The 21,097-nt window shown below is 50.1% G+C and overlaps 10 protein-coding genes across 10 annotated transcripts; 6 read left to right on the forward strand and 4 right to left on the reverse strand.

The window, feature by feature from the left end:
• Window positions 1–680: 680 nt before the first annotated feature.
• Window positions 681–1,619, reverse strand: HO133_007541 (uncharacterized protein; the record flags this gene model as incomplete). Its single annotated transcript, XM_037298432.1, has 3 exons — window positions 681–956; window positions 985–1,419; window positions 1,473–1,619. The coding sequence occupies 3 exons, from the start codon at window positions 1,617–1,619 to the stop codon at window positions 681–683; spliced, it is 858 nt and encodes a 285-aa protein (XP_037157067.1).
• A 1,708-nt stretch (window positions 1,620–3,327) lies between these two features.
• On the forward strand, window positions 3,328–3,712 carry HO133_007542 (uncharacterized protein; the record flags this gene model as incomplete). Its single annotated transcript, XM_037298433.1, has 2 exons — window positions 3,328–3,442; window positions 3,510–3,712. The coding sequence occupies 2 exons, from the start codon at window positions 3,328–3,330 to the stop codon at window positions 3,710–3,712; spliced, it is 318 nt and encodes a 105-aa protein (XP_037157068.1).
• A 431-nt stretch (window positions 3,713–4,143) lies between these two features.
• On the reverse strand, window positions 4,144–4,908 carry HO133_007543 (uncharacterized protein; the record flags this gene model as incomplete). The annotated part of the gene is made up of 2 exons (XM_037298434.1): window positions 4,144–4,575; window positions 4,648–4,908. 2 exons carry the CDS (start codon window positions 4,906–4,908, stop codon window positions 4,144–4,146), a joined length of 693 nt encoding a protein of 230 aa, XP_037157069.1.
• A 559-nt stretch (window positions 4,909–5,467) lies between these two features.
• Window positions 5,468–6,752, reverse strand: HO133_007544 (uncharacterized protein; the record flags this gene model as incomplete). Its single annotated transcript, XM_037298435.1, has 2 exons — window positions 5,468–6,069; window positions 6,167–6,752. 2 exons carry the CDS (start codon window positions 6,750–6,752, stop codon window positions 5,468–5,470), a joined length of 1,188 nt encoding a protein of 395 aa, XP_037157070.1.
• A 1,899-nt stretch (window positions 6,753–8,651) lies between these two features.
• HO133_007545 (uncharacterized protein) lies at window positions 8,652–9,353 on the reverse strand (the record flags this gene model as incomplete). Its single annotated transcript, XM_037298436.1, has 3 exons — window positions 8,652–8,830; window positions 8,970–9,083; window positions 9,155–9,353. The coding sequence occupies 3 exons, from the start codon at window positions 9,351–9,353 to the stop codon at window positions 8,652–8,654; spliced, it is 492 nt and encodes a 163-aa protein (XP_037157071.1).
• Window positions 9,354–10,142: 789 nt separating this feature from the next.
• On the forward strand, window positions 10,143–11,380 carry HO133_007546 (uncharacterized protein; the record flags this gene model as incomplete). Its single annotated transcript, XM_037298437.1, has 4 exons — window positions 10,143–10,180; window positions 10,263–10,367; window positions 10,446–10,626; window positions 10,709–11,380. 4 exons carry the CDS (start codon window positions 10,143–10,145, stop codon window positions 11,378–11,380), a joined length of 996 nt encoding a protein of 331 aa, XP_037157072.1.
• A 2,096-nt stretch (window positions 11,381–13,476) lies between these two features.
• HO133_007547 (uncharacterized protein) lies at window positions 13,477–14,817 on the forward strand (the record flags this gene model as incomplete). The annotated part of the gene is made up of 1 exon (XM_037298438.1): window positions 13,477–14,817. One exon carries the CDS (start codon window positions 13,477–13,479, stop codon window positions 14,815–14,817), a length of 1,341 nt encoding a protein of 446 aa, XP_037157073.1.
• A 1,199-nt stretch (window positions 14,818–16,016) lies between these two features.
• HO133_007548 (uncharacterized protein) lies at window positions 16,017–17,369 on the forward strand (the record flags this gene model as incomplete). The annotated part of the gene is made up of 3 exons (XM_037298439.1): window positions 16,017–16,033; window positions 16,090–17,317; window positions 17,367–17,369. 3 exons carry the CDS (start codon window positions 16,017–16,019, stop codon window positions 17,367–17,369), a joined length of 1,248 nt encoding a protein of 415 aa, XP_037157074.1.
• Window positions 17,370–17,970: 601 nt separating this feature from the next.
• HO133_007549 (uncharacterized protein) lies at window positions 17,971–18,652 on the forward strand (the record flags this gene model as incomplete). Its single annotated transcript, XM_037298440.1, has 2 exons — window positions 17,971–18,468; window positions 18,599–18,652. 2 exons carry the CDS (start codon window positions 17,971–17,973, stop codon window positions 18,650–18,652), a joined length of 552 nt encoding a protein of 183 aa, XP_037157075.1.
• Window positions 18,653–19,086: 434 nt separating this feature from the next.
• On the forward strand, window positions 19,087–20,977 carry HO133_007550 (uncharacterized protein; the record flags this gene model as incomplete). The annotated part of the gene is made up of 4 exons (XM_037298441.1): window positions 19,087–19,711; window positions 19,765–19,837; window positions 20,087–20,594; window positions 20,678–20,977. 4 exons carry the CDS (start codon window positions 19,087–19,089, stop codon window positions 20,975–20,977), a joined length of 1,506 nt encoding a protein of 501 aa, XP_037157076.1.
• Window positions 20,978–21,097: the final 120 nt, after the last annotated feature.

The following is a 21,097-nucleotide window of genomic DNA, read 5'->3' on the forward strand; positions in this document are numbered from 1 at the left end:
CAATCACCACCTTCGGATAGAGTTGCTGGGAACATTGTAGCGTTGGGTCCTTGCCTCAGTCGCTCGAAGCGCTAAGCTTGCTAAGCCCCTTCGGGCTAGCTTTCTGTTTGTTAAACCCCTTCGAGTTAGCACTTCTACGTGACACCTTTAGCGTTATACACCAACTTTGTGAGCTTAGTGGTCTTGTTCACTCGAGCTTTTATGCTGATGTTTACTCTGATTGGATGCCGCGACGAATCACATATTCACATCATGACATACGGTAGTATTGTGGCTGATATGATGATTGCACTTGTCTACTGAGATGCATCACATCCGCCTGCTATGGAAAGCTACCTCTTCTGGTGCTCTTCCTGGGCTTGGAGGCCGATATAGAGGCCCTAGTCCCTATCATGACCCGACGCGGCAGGGTCGCCCTTGGCGGGAGTGGAGGAGGGGTTGGAAGATGTAGCCTGAGTCAAGTCCGTCAACTCACGAGGTAGTTTCGTAAAGGCCGGTAGGTCAGGGAAGGTGGGTTCGTCAGGGTGTCCCGGTGGGAGTTGAACAATTGCTTTATGGGATTTCTTGAAGGTCAATCCCTTACAGCGATCCGTTTCGAAGGAGGGACGCTTCAAGTAAATCTTGCCGACCGAGCCCTCTTGTCCACACAGGAGATGCAGGCCTTTGTACCATAGATGGTATCAGCCTTCGTCAGCATCCTCAAGCACATTTCCATCGATGTCCACGTCTCCCTTCTTCTTGAATTCTTTGGCAGCATGTCCAAGAGGAACACGTAACCCACGGACCATCCCCTTTATATCGAATTCAGCCTTCCAATTCTCGTTCCGTTGCTTCCTGGCCAGCTCTCCAGATTCAATAACAATAGCAACATTCAGGTCATCCAGGCGTACACCTTTCGCAGGGATTTTGTCGATGGATTTATTACCAGGGACCATGAACAGGGTATAGGAGTCGTACTTCGCGAAAGTGGTGCGGTTCGTCCACGTGGATGCCGCGATTTTTCACTGCTGGATTGTACAGTTGGTAGTTGGCCATATCGTACTTCATCATGCCAGAGGATGGCGATTCAGCAACACCCGTTACCTCGCGCTTCTTTTTCGCAGAGCCTATCCCGGACGCCATCTCAGGATCCAACCCCTCATCCTCAGGGGTACGTGCTCTCTTCTTCCCAGCCTTCTTCGAGCTGGCCTTGGACTTGGTCTTGTTTTTATCGGACGACATCTCAGAATCCGTGTCCTCGTCCTCAGTGCTGTGCGCTCTTCCCCTCCTATTCTTCTTGGGAATGACGTTCGAATTGGTCTTGTCCTTCGTCTTGACCTTGTCCTTGGCCTTGTCCTTGGCCTTGAGCTTCGTAGTGGAGGACGAGCCTTGATCTTGGAAAACCGGGCTGGGCACCTCATTGAAGTTGAAAGGATGTTTCTAACAGAAGCGTCAATGCAGCTGGGCTGAAAATTGATAGGTTGGAGCCATACCACAAGCCCGGAGTTGCCGGCAGGGTCCACGCCCTCGAAAACTTCACCACCAAGAGAAGACTTCTCCCCTTCGGCAGAAGACACAGCAGCCGCAGCCTCATCGACTCTGTCCATCATTTGCGATGGGGAAACCTTGGGATCATCCATGATTATCGTTAAGGTTAGTGTAGCCAGGAATCAAGAGAGGCACGAGGTGACCTAAGAAGAAAAGGAGTTGAAAGTAAAGGAGAGAATTATTCAAGAAATGGACGACACAGGCTGGTGCTACTGGTCCTCAAAATGATTTGGAAAATTTTAAGGGGGTTTGGGCTGGGGGTGGGGCCCCTTAAGTAGGCAGCGGTAACAGTTATGGCGTTAGAAATAAAAGGACAGCACAGTTACCTATGCAGCTTTGTCCTCCGCCTTTGGTGGTCGTTCGCCACGCTTTCCTCATATACGCAAGGGCGTGAACCATAAGGAACAAGGCATGGGACAGATTGATGGCAAGCGCATAATATATATCGGCAGAGTGACGAAACAGGCGACTAATGAGGTGTGCGGAGAGAGAAGGTGTACTGAGACGAACAACAGACAACGAAGAAACATCAGTAGCCATCGCGCCTGTTTAAATACTTGATGTATAAAGTATAGGACTGTGTATAGTGATATTGTTCTATAAGAGATCCTGCTTGGACGACGGAAGTTTAGGACGAAACGACGAGCGGCGAGAAGTCTCGGATTGCCGGTGCAATGTCGAGAATATCTTATGCTGTGGGAGGCTCAGCTACGAAGTCGCTTCTCAGAATAAAAACAAAAGAGCATTTTCAGTTAGTGATGTTGTTTTAAGAGCATCTCATATTGTAGGGGGCTATGTCCTATCGTCAGAGACTTGAGGACAAAATGGGAAATGATCCTAAGCGGTATATGCCATGTCGTGACTAGCTAACAATGTGCAGTGTTGCCTTCCTTCAAAAAATTCGAGCTGAGGATGCCGATTAGTATCTCCAACAAATAGAGTTGTGACTTATAGAATATCGCGCGAAAGGATATTTATATTTCGATTTGGCCTAAGATTAGCGTTTGCTTTGGATGGAATCTCCATTTCCTACTCTCGCTCCACCACACTGAGGCGACTTTGATGGCGACCTGCCATTTTCCTATCTTCAAACTCTCAAAATAAAAGAGCCAAGTTGATGACCGGAGTAAGGACCAGGTAGATGCGCCGATCTTAGTAGGTAATGGATCGACGTCCTTCGCTCTCGCGACTTCCCGCCGTTCTCGATATAGAACTCGAGACTGATATTCCCTCGACAGACTACGTCATTGGGTAAGATGTAAGTATCTAATACCGGAATATCGATGCTAAGGTAGATGTGCACTCCCATGTCTCATTTCCCACTCTCCAACATACCGAGACGGTGTTTTATCATCACGTCGTACACAGAGTCAACTTGTTGTAGAGCTCATCATTATGAGACCCACGCTATCAAATTATTCCAGGATTCTGGCGAGACTACATATGGCTCAAAGTCATAACCACCTCTCATTTCTCTGCGGTCCATCTTACACTCTCCAGCGTGAATTCACCAGAGCTCAAGACGCTTCTCCACAGCAACACTGACTTCAAATTAGTAGTGCCGCTTTGCGACCTTCATGGTCTTCGCTCTTCTAACAATCTGTATCCTATCCCAGGACGCAAGAGCCAATGGGGATGCTGGAGGAGCAGCAGTCGATGCGTCGGCCTTTCTCGATAATCCAAACGAACGGCCCTTGCCGACCGGTTCACCACCATCAGATCAGGCTGCTCAAGAGCAGTCAACGATAAGCGCCCAATTGGCAGCAAATGGTTATTTCACCGAATCAACTGCGTCAAACAATGGAAGAGATGCCAACACGGCGGATAACCCGAACGATCCCTTTCCCAACCGGCCCACCACCGCCAGATCAGGCTGCACAAGAGCAGACAATGATAAGCGCGCAGTTTGTCGCCGGTACTTACCCCTCGTCTTCGGACCCCACGGGCAGGTGCAGGGACTTCGAACCCTTCAACCACGGCAGGTGACCAGTTGGCCAATACCGCAGATGATCCAAAACGGACCTTTGCCGAGCGGTACTCTACATCACCTCCGGACCTGGGCGAGCAGGAGCGGGCCATGGTGAGTGCACAACTAGCGGCAGGTGATGGCTCCTCCCATCGTTCGGCACCATCGGCCGGCGCGGCGGATCACAACTTTGCAAACACTGCCCACAACGAATTGTAAAATCCTACATGTCTTCGGGATCCATGCCGGCGGGATCAGTGGTGTCTCCGGGCTAGGAACAAACAATGGTGGTGGAGGGGATCTGCCAGGGATAACGTATTCATTATGGCGGAACGTATTGAGGTGGGGTGTTGAAGCGATGTGCGGTGTGCATGTAGGTGATGTAGATGAGAGTGGGATAAGGGGGGAAGTTGGTGTATGCGTTGTATGAATTGGTACTGAGGAAGAGGAGAATGGGTATCGAGACTGGTTACACAAGAACAGGATCATGATCATGAGAACATGAGCCAACACGTACGTATAGAATCTCTCAACACCAATCGTACACACGTAGAACACCTCCCTCACGACCAGCGCCACAAGGAGTCAATTCCTCCCCCCCGCCTCCCCACCAATCTTCCTCCCTTCTCAACAAACTCACATACACTCACTCAGTACCCATCATCCCGACTCCCGCTTCGACTCCTCCTCCTCCTCGTCCGGCTATCCCGACTCCGACTCCGACTCTTCTGCTTCTGCTTCTTCGCATGCGCGTTCCCGCTCAGCGCGCCAATGACCGCGCCGCCCAGCGTCCCGACGCCGGGCCCTAGCAACACGTCGCCGATGATGCCGCCGGCGCCGGCGCCGAGGAAGCTGTCGCGGGACTCGTGCGATGCTTTCTTCTCGTGTTGACGGTGGTGGTGGTGGTGTTTGTGGGGGTGGTCGTCGGGGTGGGAACTTTGCGGTTGTTGTTGTTGTTGGGGTGGGTAGCCGTTTTGTGGTGGGGGGTAGCCGTTCGGTTGTTGGGGGTGGTAGCCGTTGGTTTGTGGGGGAGGTGGTTGGGAGTAGGGGTAGTTTTGGGAATGGGGTTGTTGTTGTTGTTGCTGGGAGTCAGGCGACACTTGTCAGCTTTGCGTACGTATTCTTAGGCTTTGCAGTGGAGCGGGAGGACAAACCTGAGGTGGGTACGAATGCGAACTGCCATAGTAATGCTGGCTTGGATGATGATGGCTGTTGTACGCCTGCTGCCATGGCGCCCCGGGCTGTGGTGGTACTGGTGGATAGTAATCCCTCTTGCTCTCTGGCTGGGGCGAAGGTCGCGGCGGAGGTTGCTGAGCTTGCCCGTAGTTGGCATTGTATGGAGGTGGTGGGGCTTGGTTGCCTTGAGGGTGGGGTGGGAAGTTCTGCGCTCCGGCGTAGTAGTCGTTTGCTGCCATGTTGGAGATGGTAGTGGTAGGATTAGTAGTATTATTAGTATTGACAAAAGATGTACAATGTAGGTGATGGATGAACGATGGTTTATATTATATAGAAGGATTCTAAAGTATCTCTTCAAACACGAATCTGATGAAATCTATTCATAGATCAGCTGATGGATTTATCGCCGAGGCAAATGGGATCATGCGATGCACGTCATCGTCATCAGATCGACAGGGTTCTCCATCTCCAACTCCCAACTCTGCCAACTTGCCGCTTTCCCCTTTCGAGGTATAATGTATGATTACACATTTTCGCCCGTATTCGCTCTTGTGACTCTTGCTGTTATCATTATCACGCGAGCAGGAAAGGAAAGTAACTTTATTAATTCATGTCCGACGATGATGACAACTTGAATTATGTCAGAAAGTAATGATGCAGAACGCATTCCACCGATATTATTCGCCTCCAACCCTATGACTACATAATTGACTGACATCAAATCTTACAATTTTCAAACACATCAACCCGTTATACCAGCAGAATCATCCCCCTGTCCCGTCGTCCGAATGTCTTACCTCAAAAGCCCACCGACGCCAAAAAGGCATGATACTTCTGAAAGCTCGTCTGCGCCGAATAATGCAAACTGATCATATGCCCCGTGCCCACGGGGATGAAATACTCACAGGTCTCCGCCTTGGGGAACAAAGCACAAGCCTGCGCCTGCGGACTGCTCGGCCCGTCACCGCAGGTCGCGGCCAGGCAGAAGACGTCGTCGCTGTCGCCCGTGATGATGTACACCGGCGCCGTCGACGCGGGCGCTTCTTTCAGCCCGCCGTCGATGCTCAGCAGCTCGCCCAGCCCCACGACGTCTTCGTCGTCGTAGTCCTTTTCGAAGATGCCCTCGTCGAACGAGCCCGGTTTGCCCCACAGGTAGGCGCGGCGGCCGGCTTCGGACGAGGTGACGAGGTAGCCGGGCGCGAAGCCGGCGAAGCGGGGGGCGTAGAGGGTGGCGGGGAAGGGGACCGTTTGCGGGAGGTCGGCGGCGACGGGGATGATGGAGACGCCGAAGCCCGTGAGGATGAAGGCGGAGATGTCGCCTGGGTGGTTGGTGGCTTGGGCGTTGCCGAGGACGGAGCCGTAGGAGTGGCCGACGAAGATGATGCGGTTGAATGTCTTGCCTGGTGACAGGTTAGTAAGTCAATCCGATTCGCGTCCACAAGATATGTTGTAGCATTTGAGAGGTAGGATGAGGGAATAGAGGATGATGGCACATACCAGGTACCGCTGTGCCGGCTTTCAGCATGGTGACGAGCTGGTGTGAGACCGCTTCTTCGAGATTGACCTGCTGCTGCAGAATCGGGTCCGGATGTGTCGAGTTTCCCACCCCGATTCTATCAATCGCTAGCGTCGGATAGCCCTGCTTCGACGCATAATCCACTGTCGAGTACTCATTACCATCGTATCCGTTCGGATACCCTAATCCAAACCAATAAAGATTGTTTTCCGTAACGCCAGACATGAAAAGCTGAACCACATCACTGCGATTCGCAATCGTGACCTCGGGCTCGCAATAGCGCGCTGCAACGATGCCGGTGAAGGTTGTTGGGATGAGAGGGTATGCTGTGCCTGCGTCGCCAAGGACGGTTTGAACAAAGGCCGAGACGGCGGCGGGGTTGCTGTAGTTGAGGCCTACGGGAATGGGAAAGACTTCGTTGGAGGCGGTAGCGGTGAGGGGAATGCGGAGGTTGGTGCAGGTTGGGTTTGCAGTGACAAGAGGTGCAGTGAAGAGGGTAGAGAGGGTGAGGAGGGTGGTGGTGGTGAGAGGCTTCCAGACGGAAAGAATGGAATAGAAGGGAGACATTCTGACTGCAGCAGGATGGGTTTCGATTGTCGGTAGCTCAATTTGTGTTTCGATGAAGCGAGGCCTTCGTACGGACGGATTCTTGGGGATAGACCGACGGTCTTATATAGGCAGGCCAAACAAATCCCGACGTAGCAGCGAAGGAGGTCCGCATGAATGGCTGGAAGAAATCGAAGGCACCAAAGTGGAAGGGATCGCTCCTGACTTGACGCCTTTCCCTGTGACATTCTTTCTTTTGCTGACGGTCTCGAGGCGATATCGCAACATGTTCTGAATACTAAACGAGAATAAGAAATTCACCCCCCCTAAAAAACCTTAAGACATTTGCTGCAACACCGAGGAGAAATGACGGATGGATATCAAGTCCTCCATGTCTGATACGATCGATATCCTGGGTGAAAGATAGGCTGGTGTGGCCGGCACTGATATCGAACACGCTACACAGACTAATTCCGAGTAAGGACTCATCTACCGCTGAATGTGTATATATCACTATGCCTCAAGGAGTTAGCTAATTTTGCACCATCAAGGCTCATTTGAGAAGGTTCAAATATCAGCTTCGGGATCGGGGCGATTGCAACATGGAGGCGCCGCGGTACCTTTGCCAATCCCGTGTTCTTGATAGGTTCGGCATCCATCTCCGCTGCATTTCCCACCCCCACACACACCCTCCATGTCAAACGGCTATGGGGTTTCGCTCCCCACTTTTGATCAATTGAGCCGGAGACTTTCCTATTTCGATAAGGCGAATGGCCTAAGGAACGCCAAAAGGGCCCCATCCTCTTAGTAAAGTCGCTTCGATCTTCCATATTGGGTTACGGCTGCCTGTCAACTATCTTTATCGGTCTGCGGAGGTTTTTTGCCACTCTGTTTTGGATGGGTGTGCCCGCATCGCGTTCCTGCTTCTCGTGGAATTCCGGGAGGGCGGCCCCCCCTTGCCTTATCTTTGCGAAATTTACCTTTTCCGCATATGTACAACATTACCTACTTTGGATCATGGCATTTGTTGGATTTGACATGCGAGGTAGCAGGTCGCCCCTGGCAGGTCATCACCACGCTAACCCTGATTATCTGTGTAGTTCCCCGCACGGAGGATAGGTGTTTGGCATCGCCACAGCATCATAGCTTTGGCAAAACGGCCGTTCAAGCTTACCTCGTGCTTGGACAAAATCAAAAATCCCACCAACGACAGCTCAGCTGTACGGTACAGCCATAAGGTTCATAAGGTCTTGTAAGATTGACAGTTCGCCTCAGGTCAGATGGACTCGAACTTGACTCTACGACCGTTTTCCACTGCGACAGGATCTCGTCAGCTTGCATGTTCTAGATGCTTAAATCGCCCACACATCTCGGACGAACGGCAATGCTAAAAGATGACAATGCTAAGGCCGGTCAAGGCTTTCAAGCCCAAGATGAGCATTGCCATCCACATCAGGGCTTTGTACCGCCGGTATATTCATTTTTTCGGACTATACCTTGATCGGAACACCACGATGACGGCGTGGCGCTGATTTGGAAGCTATCTCCGTGCATCTCACCACCTTATCGATGTCTTGTCTGTAGTAGGACAATCATGGGGCTGAGTCTTGCTGCAAAAAGCGCACCAACGCTTCGGCTGATGACGACGGAACGCAAACGCCGTTCATACCACAGAGATTAGTTCCATCGCAGTCATTGAACGTCTGGCAGGGGTCACGTACACAGCAAGATTAGTCACTCTGTACTCAAGGCACTCAAGAGTAGAACGAATACTAAGACAATGCCCGGGCCATGTGCAGGAAGGTGGGGACCCTCCACCACCACCACCACCACCTCCTGAACACAAATTGGACGCATCCCGCATGGAGTATGCTGTCGTATGGCAAATGTGAGATGATACATCGTACACAGTTGTCGCTGTTAGTGAAGCGGATCAGCGTAAGGGAGCAAGGAGTATTCCGCGGGTGGCGAGAGCATACTATCAACGGCTAGGTTGCCTGGAGGATTCTTGATGATGGTCTGCGATCCTTCAGGAAGGTTGTTCTCACAGCTGATTTGATGATTTCCTCGGGACTCTTGGTTCAAGCTAGTCCATAGATCTATATGATAGAGTTTGTGATTGTCCCAATCCGTCTCTAAGTACCTCATAGTAATCAGCACTCTATAGAAGTACCATGGCCGCAGAGGATGTAAGTGATAAGGATTGGGGGGTTCCATTGATGGAGGATCATTACTTACTGCAATCTGCGCAGTCGTCTTCATTGCGGAAGTACTTGCGTAGAAGCGGAACGTAGACAATGCCACATCGTGGGAGGTTGTTGTTGTCGGTGGCCGTTGCGAAAGTAATAGGATCTGCGTACGTGCCAATCCATTGATTATGGATGAGAGTTCAGAAGATGTGGTTAACACGACAGCGGACTTACCTCCCGCGATAGGTTTGCCATCTAGTCCTTTCCCGCGGCCGCAATCGAAGGTATTGTCCGGTCCAGGAGGGGGACCATTATCTGGCCGGCTGTAGAACGTGAGTCTAACGTCCTCGATGGTAGAACATTGGGCTGCTACGGAGGGTAAGGCTCTCATCCAGCCTGTTATAGCAACGCCAATCAATATGGAGCTTTTCATGTTGAGAGTAGAAGAAGCCGTGAGCTGATGTGGGGCTAGTACAAAGGAGAAGTGAAAATTGAGAAGACAAGAAGATGCGGAAAGCGATGCGGAATCTCTCGCCTGCACGATTATGTGCTCTTCTCGGATGGATTTGCTGGCGAATATATCCTGCTGCAACCTTCTATCATATTGTATACGATCAGAAACGGCCTTTCATGAAATACACCCGGGGGTTGTCGCTCGTCAGCTTAATACGCAGGTACACATCGCCGACATCGTAAGATGATGTCATTTTGGACGAAAAATCGCCGACACGATCAATTACAGAATGGCGGTCGGGGCTCTAGTATGTTGTAGTCAACTGTCCTCTGCACGGAGTATCGGCCATCGTAGCCGAACCCAGTACTCAATATCGTATAGATAATAGAGAAGACATTGATACGCGCGTGATTATGGGCCAACTCTGAGTGATATTGTCTTTTGAAAGAAGCAGATGATGAAAATAATACGTACTTTAGAGTAGAGCCAAACAACGCTGGTGACGCCACGGGCAACGCGCGGGAGATCTGCCCCCTAGAAGCGCCCTGGAACGGCTCCTTACTTTAGGTCTAGGCGCCTGCAGCACAGCGTCATCGAGCAACCCCACCAACGCTGAAGATAGGATCAAGTTTTTCGTAAACAATCCTACTGAATTCTCTACTCTCAACGACCACATCCATCAACGACTTACCGTCCTACTATCCACACTTCCTCCTTAGCGGCCAGAATATTGTATAAGAGATCATTCTACAAGACAGAGCACAAGACATGGCCGACAAAGAACAAGAAGGAGCAAGCTCCGCGGGGTAGGCATCTCTGTTTACTTCCCCCTCATCCTCTATGCTCTACAGACAAAGTCACCACGAGTTCCTAACATCTTTCCCGCAGAGGCTATCTCGCATCCGCTAAATCCTACATCCCCGGCATGGGCCAAGTCTCCGACGCTGCATCCGGTGGGGCAGGGAAAGCCCAAGAAGGCCTTGGTGCCGCAGGGTACGCCTCCATCCTCCACCCTCCTACCACGTCAAACTCTCTCTTCAGAAAAAAAGCTGATGCCTGATTCTCTGATAGCTCGGCAACCAAAGACGTCACCGGCTACGTCCCAGTTGTGGGCAGCGTTGTCGAAGGCGTCGGCAACACACCCGTCGCTCAGAAAATAGGAGGGAAGGAAGAAGAAAAGGGATATTTGGGCTCGGCATATGACTATGCGGGGAGTGCGCTGAGAACCGTGTATGATGCTGCAGGCAATGTGGTACGCATTTCAGTCCTCAACCCCCATCCCCTCACCCCTTCCGTTTTCAACAAAACAGGTTGATTGATTTCTGGGCGCACAGATTGGAACCGTGGAAGAGAAGGCCGGCACCTACCTGCACGGCTCCGAAAACGCCGCCAAAGCCGAGGGGGAAGAAGGCGACCCCACAGCAAAAGGCGAAGCCAGGCAAAAAGACCAGGAAGTCATCGCCAAGAGCAAAGCCGAGGGCGCGACGCAGGAGACCGCCGATAAAGCATCAGAAACAGCCGACGGCACCGCGGCCACCGCCAAGGAGACCGCCGGATCCCTGGGCCAAACCGCTTCAGATACCACCGACAAGGTCAAAGAAGGACATAGAGGCGTGGAAGACAATGTCGAATCCGGCGCCAAGGACGCGGTGGGCCAAGTCCGAAACGCAACCGGCACGACGGACGCAACGGAAGATGCGAACAAAGGGCTTGAAGACACAGTGGGCGCTACGAAGGGGACGGCGAGGGGGGTGGAAGACGCGGCGTCCGAGACGGGCGGCAAGGTCGTCGGAGGAGTGGGAAAGGCGAATACGGAGGGGGCGACAGATGCGGCGGGGGGAGTGAAGGATGGAGTGACGGGGACCGTAGGGAGTGTAGGGGAGGGTGCCAAGGGGGTCGCGAGCGGGGGGACCGACACGGTCAAAGGGGGCGTCGGGGCGCTGGGGAGCGGGGCGAAGAGCGCGGGTGGTGCGTTGGGAGGGATGACGGGGTTGGGGGGCCAGTGAGGCAGAGAATGTTGATAGGATATGAACGATGACTATCTTACATGGCGTATAGTACGATCAGGATGATATTCGCTCATCGCATGATCTGTGCGCAGGAATTGCAGTAACTTAGATGGCGTACAATACAATCGTCAAAACCATCCCGCTCGAGGAAGAATCTGGTTTCATTATCATGGCTACTTTACTTCACTTTATGCTCCGGAGGTCACGCCTGCATGCTGCCATGCGCAGAAGGAGCCGTGGTTGACCGATCCTACTGTACTAGTCTCAGTAATTCAGACTCACGGCTAGCCGGGGTACCTATGGCCAGCCCTACACTCGTGCCTCGCTTCGGGGGCCAATCATATCGCAAGCTCATTACGGCATACCCCTCCCTTAGAGTCTGAGTAGGAAACCCTGGAATCGCTACATTGGCCGTTATTTTGTATGGGATCCTCACCAAAATTGACCGAAATAGAAAATAAGTAGTTTCTTTTATATATAACTTTTTACTACGCACTCTAATAAAAAAATAATTTTCTATAAAATAACTATTTAAATAGCGTAGAATCAGAATTTTTTTTTTCGATTTTTAATAAAATATCTTAATTAATTATTTTTAGAAGATTTAAATTAGAGTTTTAAAAACTATATTTTTAACCCCCCTCTTATTCTTTAACGTGTACCGAGAAAATTCCAAAAATATTCTTAAAATATTCGTTATATTTATAAGTCTATTTAAGAATATTATTATAGAACGAGTAAAGGCCTATGAATTAAATTCATAATCATTTTTTTGATTAGGGCTATCGAGTGAATAGGTAAGCGATCTTTAGTGAGCGATATTTGAATTCCTTACGCTTTAATAATTATAAGACTAAATTCAAGAGTTTTTTCTTTATCTGAAAGCCCACATTTCGTTTCATAATTTAAAAAAATAATCTCAAAATTTCAATAGAAAACAAAAATGATATTCTAATATCAAATAATGTGTATCTGATTAGAGCTGTCCGGCTGTCGAGCGAACTTTGATGAGTGATATTTGAATTCCTTGCGCTTTAATAATTATAAGACTAAATTTAGAAATTCTTTTTTTTATATGAAAGCCTATATTTCATTCTATAATTGAAAAAAGAAATCTCAAATTTTTAATAGAAAAAGAAAAAGTTATTCTATGTGTTAATAACGTACACCTATTTTTTCGATAGTTGACGTATACCTATTTTTTTGATAGTTGCGGACGCTAATTTATTTACTCGCGATGACTCAGCCGATCTAATCAAAGAGCGTAGTGACCCTGAATTTACAATTGACTACACATATAAATTCAAGGTTTTCAAGCTCAGCCCTATCTTATTCTATTATATATACTAATTCTCTAGGCCAGATTTTACACATTAATATTTACTAAATATTTACTTAAAATATATTTATCTAAGCTATTATCTTAGTTAATTTATTAATTATTTATAATTTAAAATTAATATTTTATAATTTATAGATATAAGTAAAGTTTTATAAAGTTTTATTAATATTATTTTTTAATTTATTTAATTATTTAATTATTTTAAGATTTTTAGAAAAAAAAGTAAAAAGCTTAATAACTTTAAAGACTTCGAACTTCACATTTAGAAAATTTGATATATTATTATTATATATATTAAGAATATATTTATAAATTTTTATAAAAAGTGATAGTTCGGTTATCGAGTAATAATATATCGAAGTTATAGATTATTAAGTTTCTTTAAAATAGTTCCGGGGTAGCTCGCTCCGGGGTAACAGCTACCCCGGAACTTACTAATGCTGATATATACCCAGGGGTAAATATCTCATATCAGCCAAACCACCAAAAAAATGAGGCTTGGCACGGTTTCCTGCTCAGACCCACTGCGTGGGGCCTTTCTGAGACTACTACTGTACGTTCTTTTGACATCATGACATCACTATGCATGAATGAACGCCTCAGGATAGTTTCTTGAGATCTGATCTGACACCGTCTATTTATTTATTTATTTTTTATCTATTCCTTCGACCATCAGCTAGACACTTGGAGGATCGTTGGGTTCGTGGGATTCGGTTTGCATTTTCCTGTCCCACAGCGGCCGAGTTCCAGCATGAAATCCTTGGCAGAGGTCGCCGAGTTCTATGAGCACCTAACCCATCATATCGTCCCAGGGCCCAACAGCTACAGCTACTTCGTTCCCTTCCTGCTTCTCCCACTAGCTTTACTCACACCGCCTTCTGTATTGTCCCGGAGTCAACTGGCTTTCCTGTTTCTGCCGGCCATATTTGCCTGCCAGATCCATTCCTGGTACGCCGCCGGCATCGATGTCATCTCCGTGGACCTGGCCCTCTGGAGCTTCGTCCTCCTGGTATGTCGAGATCCGCGCAAGACACACAGGCGCATATGGATTTCCACACCTTCGGATTCCGGTGAGAACCGCCCGAGCGATACGGTAGAAGATATTGTTGTCGAAGAAGCGTATCCCGAAAAATTGGCAAAGCGGATTCCTTGGGTCTTCACACTGCTAGTATCTCTGCGACTAACGGGATGGAAGATTGGTGATCCTTCTCATGATAAAACCCAGCCACCAGCAAGGCTCAGCAGATCAGCCTTTCTGAGGCATGCAGTAAAAACCGTTGTCCAGAGCTATCTCATCCTAGACGCCGCAGCTTTCTACGCTTGGACGGATCCTTACTTCACCACGTCTGGCATGGAAGTCGGCCAGCCGTTTCCTCCCCCAAACGCGCAAATGGCAACCTGGCTCGTCACGTTAAGACTGCTGCCTCCACGGTTTCTCAGATCCTGTGTTCTTGCAGGACAAATCTATGCCATGGTGACCGGCATGTTCTATGTCCCCCTAATCCCAATGGTAGGACTGAATGCTGTTGGTATTTTGCCATACGAGTGGAGTCCGCACACATGGCCACTGCCCTTCGGCCGATTTTCAGCTATACCGGAAAGGGGACTTCGCGGTTTATGGGGTGACTGGTGGCATGGTGTAAATCGGCAGTTTACTGCGCCTCCAGGACGATGGTTGGCTCAGGCATTGGGTATCCCAACAAAGTCGATAACGGGGTTTGCGCTGTTAATGATATCGGCGTTTTTCTTTTCGGGTGTCATGCATATGGGGCTGATTCCACCAGAGCCGGAAACGAGTCTCTTGTCTGCGCGCTGGATGAGATTGCATATTGCGGGCTTCTTTTGGGCTCAGATACCAGCCTTTGGTTTGGAGCTTGCGGTGTCGAAGCTCGTTGCTCGCTTCATCCCGCAAGCATTGGACTGGTCAGTGACGAAGGCGCTAGTGATAGCCTGGACGGCTGCATGGCTGTGTCTGACTCTACCGCTTCTGGCTGTCCCATTCCGGGAGCTAGGTTACTGGCACTATTATCCGGTGCCGGTGAGTCTGCTGCAAGGACTCTCAGGCAAAGGCTTATGGACGTGGACCTGGTGACCCTGATATAGGGCCGGCGGCCGTAATTGTAGCATTGAATAAGCTAAGGACACGGTGTCCACAGGCTTATAGAACATAAAGTCCTTACTTGAACTTCTGGTCCTTGCGAATTCGTAATGCATACCCTAGTCCATCCCCCCAGACTATCGCCGTTGGCGTACTCTCGGCTTGATTGTTCTGGAAATGTTTCACGGTTCGTCCTCTCGCACTTCAGATGTCTTTTGCGTCACTATTCGCGGCCTAGACTGTTCTTCTCCGCTATCTTCACCGTCATAGCCAAAAACCCTTCCAATGATCCCAGGGGGCTTTGGAACAGGACATTCATGTGCCTTCTTCCTCATTATGGCCTTCTCCTCTTCTGAAATGTATAGAGGCATCTGCTTTTCTCTGTCTGCCCCAGCGCTCCCGTCGATTGGAGCGTCTGTACTCCGCCGCCGCCTTCTCCGCCTCCCATCTTCCATAACCTCAAATTCCGAATCTGCAAATTTGACGCGGGGCGCCGGGCATGGTATAATGTGTGGCATGCCGACAACTAGGAAGGAGATGAGGAGGGTAGTGCCGAAGAGGGAAGTGGTGAGGCGGGACCGAGGGTGGAGATGGGGTGTCATGGCTAAGGGAGTGGAAAAGGGTTTCAAAGCGGAGACTGAGAGCTCATGCTGTTGCCATTGTGAGAAGCCGGCCACCAGATATTTACAAATGAGGAAGGTGATAACTTTGCATACGCTCTGTCTGTGATCCAGTTGTCACAGATTTGGAGGTGTTGATGGAGATTGAGGGGATGAAAGCTTCCTTGACTTCCGTTGGAGCCAAGACCGACAGGGATGTGGCAATATATTGCGCTAGCGGAGCTCTGCTGCATCTATTGTGCTTCCTGCACCAATGTTTGAACCTCTTGACTGGTCTAACATTGCCTATACATCTATTTCGCTTCGATCATGTCCAAGTGACAGTTGGATAAGGTCGGCCGGAATCAACATCCTCTCTCACCGCGTGCCAGTCCCCTCCACTCTTCCCCGTCGATATTTCCTCACTCTTACCCTGCCTCGAACGCCTTGCAAGTCTGGACTGGATTCCGTGTACTAGTCATACAAACCGAGGAGCAGTCTTAATATTTGTCAGCACAGCGCCTTCATACATCCAAGCAGCTGACGAGAGGGAGACCTCGTAGTCGCGTCTAGCCACGGGCAAGAAGGGTGACGATGAGTGACCTAGACAAGTACTGATCACCCATCCTACTAGCCCACAGGCGCTCTTATTGATAGATGCATGCAGGGCCATTTCGGAACTCCGCGCCTGCAAAATCATCCCCGAACCCCAAGTCCGCGAGATTTGCCACAAAGCACGCGAGCTGCTGATCGAAGAAGCCAACGTTGTCCAGGTCGACGCACCTGTCACGATATGCGGAGATATACACGGACAGTTCCATGACCTGATGGAACTGTTCAGGGTAGGAGGAGATGTGCCAGACACCAACTACCTTTTCATGGGGGACTTCGTGGACCGGGGCTTCTACTCGCTCGAGAGTTTCCTGCTATTACTATGTCTCAAGGTCAGATATCCGGATCGGATAACGCTGATAAGAGGGAACCACGAATCACGGCAGATCACGACTGTATATGGATTCTATGATGAATGTCTACGGAAGTATGGGAGTGCGAATGTATGGAGATATTGCTGTGAGGTGTTCGATTATCTGGCTTTAGGGGCGCTGGTACTAGGTACGAGTTCAACACTGGAGCCATCATTTACGGACAAGTCACAAGCAATTGAGCCGGTGGACGATGATGTGGAGATTGAGATCATGAACTCCAGGAACGAGGTGACGGCAAGATTTCCCAGGAGCAGACGACGCTTGTTCGAAAGTGATGGTCTCAACTCCTCTCCTCCTGGAACGCCTTCGAAGACAGGCCCTTCAGGTACTGGAGCTACCAGTGACAGTGGAGGCTCGCATCATAGTGGAGGAGCAGTGCTTTGCGTGCACGGGGGGCTCAGCCCATTGATCGATAGCGTCGACAAGATAAGGCTTTTGGATCGAAAGCAAGAAGTCCCCCATGAAGGTGCCATGTGCGATCTTCTATGGAGTGATCCGGATGAGATCGATAGTTGGGGCCTCTCGCCACGAGGGGCAGGCTTTCTCTTCGGACCAGAGATCGTCAAGCGCTTCAACCATCTAAACGACCTCTCCTTGATAGCAAGAGCACATCAACTCGTAATGGAAGGATTCAAAGAGATGTTTGATTCAAGTATAGTTACAGTCTGGTCAGCACCAAATTACTGCTATCGTTGTGGCAATGTTGCGGCAATCCTGGAGCTGGGCGAGGATACAAGCAACGGCGGAGTCATTGCGAGGAGTAATGGTGACGCCGGAAGGAGTGCTCAGGCGTTCATGCCCAATCTAGCACCTAGGTCAGGTCCTGGAAGAAGGTATAGAGTCTTCGAAGCTGCTCCGCAGGATCCAAGGGGAATGCCGGCAAAAAAGCCCGTGGCTGACTACTTCCTGGTGCGTACTTTGGCTCAGTCGCCTTGCGCACTTGCTGACCTTTCTCCAGTGAGGTTCGTAGCGCACTCATGCTGACACAAATATTTCTCCGGCGACATTCGTAGTTGAGCAGGCTCCCTGTTGAAGCCTTGAGATACCCATTTGACGCGCGTCTTCGTGCAAAGCAGGCGCCTACTTGTGATACACGGCATGACCTTTTACCAAGGCCGTAGGCTTATGAAGTGCCAGATATAGCATTACCAAAGAGTTGGCATAGCTCCGCATCATTTCAGGTGCACAACTGAGATGCTATAGTTGAGATTGCTCCTGGTAATTGCTTTTCGTCTCATTCGCGTTTTCCGTGTTTACCTTGTTCTGCCACTATTACCAGTTGCGATTTTCGTCGATGCTGTTGTCCGGTACTTGCCCGAAATGGAGCAATCAAGGGTGGAATCAAGCGATGCAAGATCCCAAGGATGGTTCTCCAGAAGTTCCTTTTCATAGACCACCACACGCTCAAGTCCTTTTTGTTGCTTCATTGGCCAGAGCTGGGACTGTCACTGATTTCTGCAATATCTTTTTTTTTGCTTCGTTTGGTTGCCTCTTGACACTCCCTGGTACATTTCTCCATATTTTACCTGCTTGTCCATCTAACCACCATCTCGGACTCCGTTATGGTTCTCGAACTTGGAGGGTTCATCGAACTCGACACCGAAATCTGTCCGCCATGCACGGCAAGAAATCCACGAAATGGAAAACTAGCACAGTGCATCGAAAAAGACGAAGTCATTGTATTCGAATTGCGGCCTCGCAAGGTTTTAGAGTTCTTATGCACCAATGTCCCTAGTCCCATGGTCACTGTCACCGCTCGTGATATCTGGCGCAACGCCACTGTACAGTTTAAGATCCTCGAGCCCGCACAAATAGTGGACCTTGTAGGGACCAGGCAGGCACTGGGAGTATCTTGTGGTACGCTTCAATTAGTCAACTGTTCTACTAGGTATCGATTGCATGCTAATATTGAGCACGACATTCTGCAGCGCGAAACAAATAGAACCGCCTCAGGCACTACCAGTGACTGTATGGAGGTGAGGTTCAAGGTTATTGGAGTCGGGATGGGCGTTACACTCGCCCATTCTTTGGACTTGCGGAAAGACAGGGGTACCCAATCAGTACGTACCTAGCCCGGCGAAGTACTCCTGTTTGACCCCACGACTACGTGCTAATGTGGTTACGATCAATGCTGAAAATGAATTCTATTTCTAAAGATATTCGAGGCTCTGGGTAAATATCAAATCGTAGGTTGCTCCGTCGGCGACTGGTGATATTCGCATTGAAATGGATGCCATGTTATGACCGCTCGCAGCACTTTCCCATTTGAGTGTCATTCGATAAGTTGCATATGGAGGCCCCATCACTTGCATGATCTGATAGGTCTATCTTCGCATGTTTTCCATTGACGGTTGCATCCCCTCGCCGCCCGCACCGTTTTCGTACTGCGTTCTGCGGAGGTCGGTAAGCTTTGAGGCAACTTCGCTCCTCCGAGAGACCGCTTTTCCTGACCCATCCTACCTCACTTTCTCTCGCTCTCTTCTTATGCAAACACCCGTTTTTAGTCTAGGCATTCGTTTAGCATGGAGTTATATATTTCATGGTGCCCTCCATAGATCACTATGCCTCCTTTCATCACTGCTGAGCTGTTGAGAGATCTGCCTCGCTGATGTACCATCGCGCCTACCCCTTAGCCCGTTTGAGTACCCATTATCTGCACTGTAGACCGCACCTTCACCATGTCCGAGCGCTTCGTCATCGGACGTATGGATCCTTGCTCCTCGACCATTTTTCTCACCAAGGCTGAGCCGTCCTTCGCCGAAGATGAGGAAGAGCCGCTAGACATCGGATCCTGGCTTACTCTCTACCAAGGAGATGGACCTCCTCGGACCGCCATACTCTGCTTCGAGCCGAAGACCAAACGGGCAAAGGACATCAAGGAGGGCGATGTCATCCTCAGTGATGGCAATCCTTACAGAGTCTTGAACGCTCCGGGTCTACCAGATGCTGACGGCGAGATTTCAATACATGCCTATGACATCTTCGCCGATGAGGTGACCGATTGCATTACAGACGACACCGAAGAGATTACGATAGTCGCGACCTGGCAGACTAGATACTCCGTGGTACGATTTTCGCTCCCAGCGTGGACTGCCGTGGAAGGCTGCTGCTCTGATGCTAACGAGCTGGCCCCGCAGCGAATTGTTCCGCCCGCCGAGGTCATTTCTGGCACTCTGGTCCTGCAGAAGCAGGAAGGTCGGATCGGAGACAATCCGGAGAGGGTATTCAAGCTTCCTGGGGGCAGACTGGGCCCTTCGCTTCTTTACTTCTTCAACGCTGCAAAATTGTGTCGTATGCCCATTAGTAAGTTTTGCAAAGTGGCAGAGCGTATGCCTTGCAGCTAATGGGAGTTACAGCTGTGTTGATATATGAGGTCATGGGCAGATTTAAACTTGTTGCGTTCGGTGTTGGGGACTGGGAATCGCTTGGGTAGGTTGCGGGATGGGGAGATGCTGTGCTAGGGAGGAATAGGCCAAGCTTTTGCCTCTCAGCTTACTTGGTGGCATGATAGAGATGCGGCCAATCGGGTGATTCCTGGTTAAACATTCAGGTGTCATCGTCACTGTTCCGCGTGCCCGTCCTCCATTTGCTATTGTCGCCGGCGTTGCTTTTCGTTGCTGCTTCACGATATGTAGACCAGGGAACGCTGTGTGACTGCAAGAACTTCCTTCACTCTAGGCTTCTCTTTCTGCTCCTTCGCATCCCCCAAAAATCTGCATCGTTCTCCGACCTCTTCACATCAACAGGTGTTGCTCAGAGCCGCGGTTGTACAACACACTTCGAAACCCACACCCAGATGTCTCAGCACTCGGTCCCTCTCGAAAGGGACAAACACGATATGGCCGAACAAGCTACGAAGGAAGAAGATACGGAGGAAGAAGAGATGAACAAACCATTGGAGTTAGGAGGCTACTTGACTCGCGTGGACAATCAACCTCCCACCACCACACCAACAGAGACTGCCGCAAGGGACCTCTCAGTAGGCCAAGCCATCCTCTTCCGAGGCCAACCCTGCGAGATCGTAGGCAGAACCGACAGCTTGGCCCAAGCCGGTCCCCTAGCCTCCCGACACAAAATCGCGCTCGAGATGATCGAGTTGTTCGACAAGGGAGCATTGGACCCGCTAGTCGTCAAAGCTACCGAGAAGCTCAAGCTCGTGCCCATCGCCCGCGTGAGATATGCCGTGGTATGCATCCTCTTTCAACCCTGATGACTCTGCGCGGTGGTGAGAAGGACATCTTCACTGACCCCTTTGATAATCAATCGCAGGTCGGTCTCGACGGAGAGATTATGACGTTGCAGAAACAGCACCTCAGCCCCGCGCGGAGAACCGTGGCCGATCTCCATATCTCCGGAGGCAAGATCGGCGAGGACCTGGCTGCTTTCTTCGCCCAGTGCGACGACGATGAGGGCAGGCTTGGAATCGGTATCAGTAAGTTGAAAGACTATTGCTCCGTCCAACTTCAAAGTCCATGGCTGACGGGCGGTGAAGCTCTGCTGATTCTGGAGGCTGTGGGGAAGTTTCAGGTCATTGGGTTCGGGATTGGTGATTGGGAGCGGTTGGCATAGCTGGGACGAGTTCTCTCCCTGACCAAGCTTTTCTTCTCGGCGGAAGCGGCCGTGTGGCTTTGTTGGTTTAGGATTTAACTCGTGGGACGTCTTTGAATCTGTGGAGTTGAATCAGGACAG

The sequence above is a fragment of the Letharia lupina genome (genome assembly GCF_014066315.1).
Source record: "Letharia lupina isolate WasteWater1 chromosome Unknown contig_3, whole genome shotgun sequence".
In the NCBI taxonomy this organism is placed as follows: domain Eukaryota; kingdom Fungi; phylum Ascomycota; class Lecanoromycetes; order Lecanorales; family Parmeliaceae; genus Letharia; species Letharia lupina.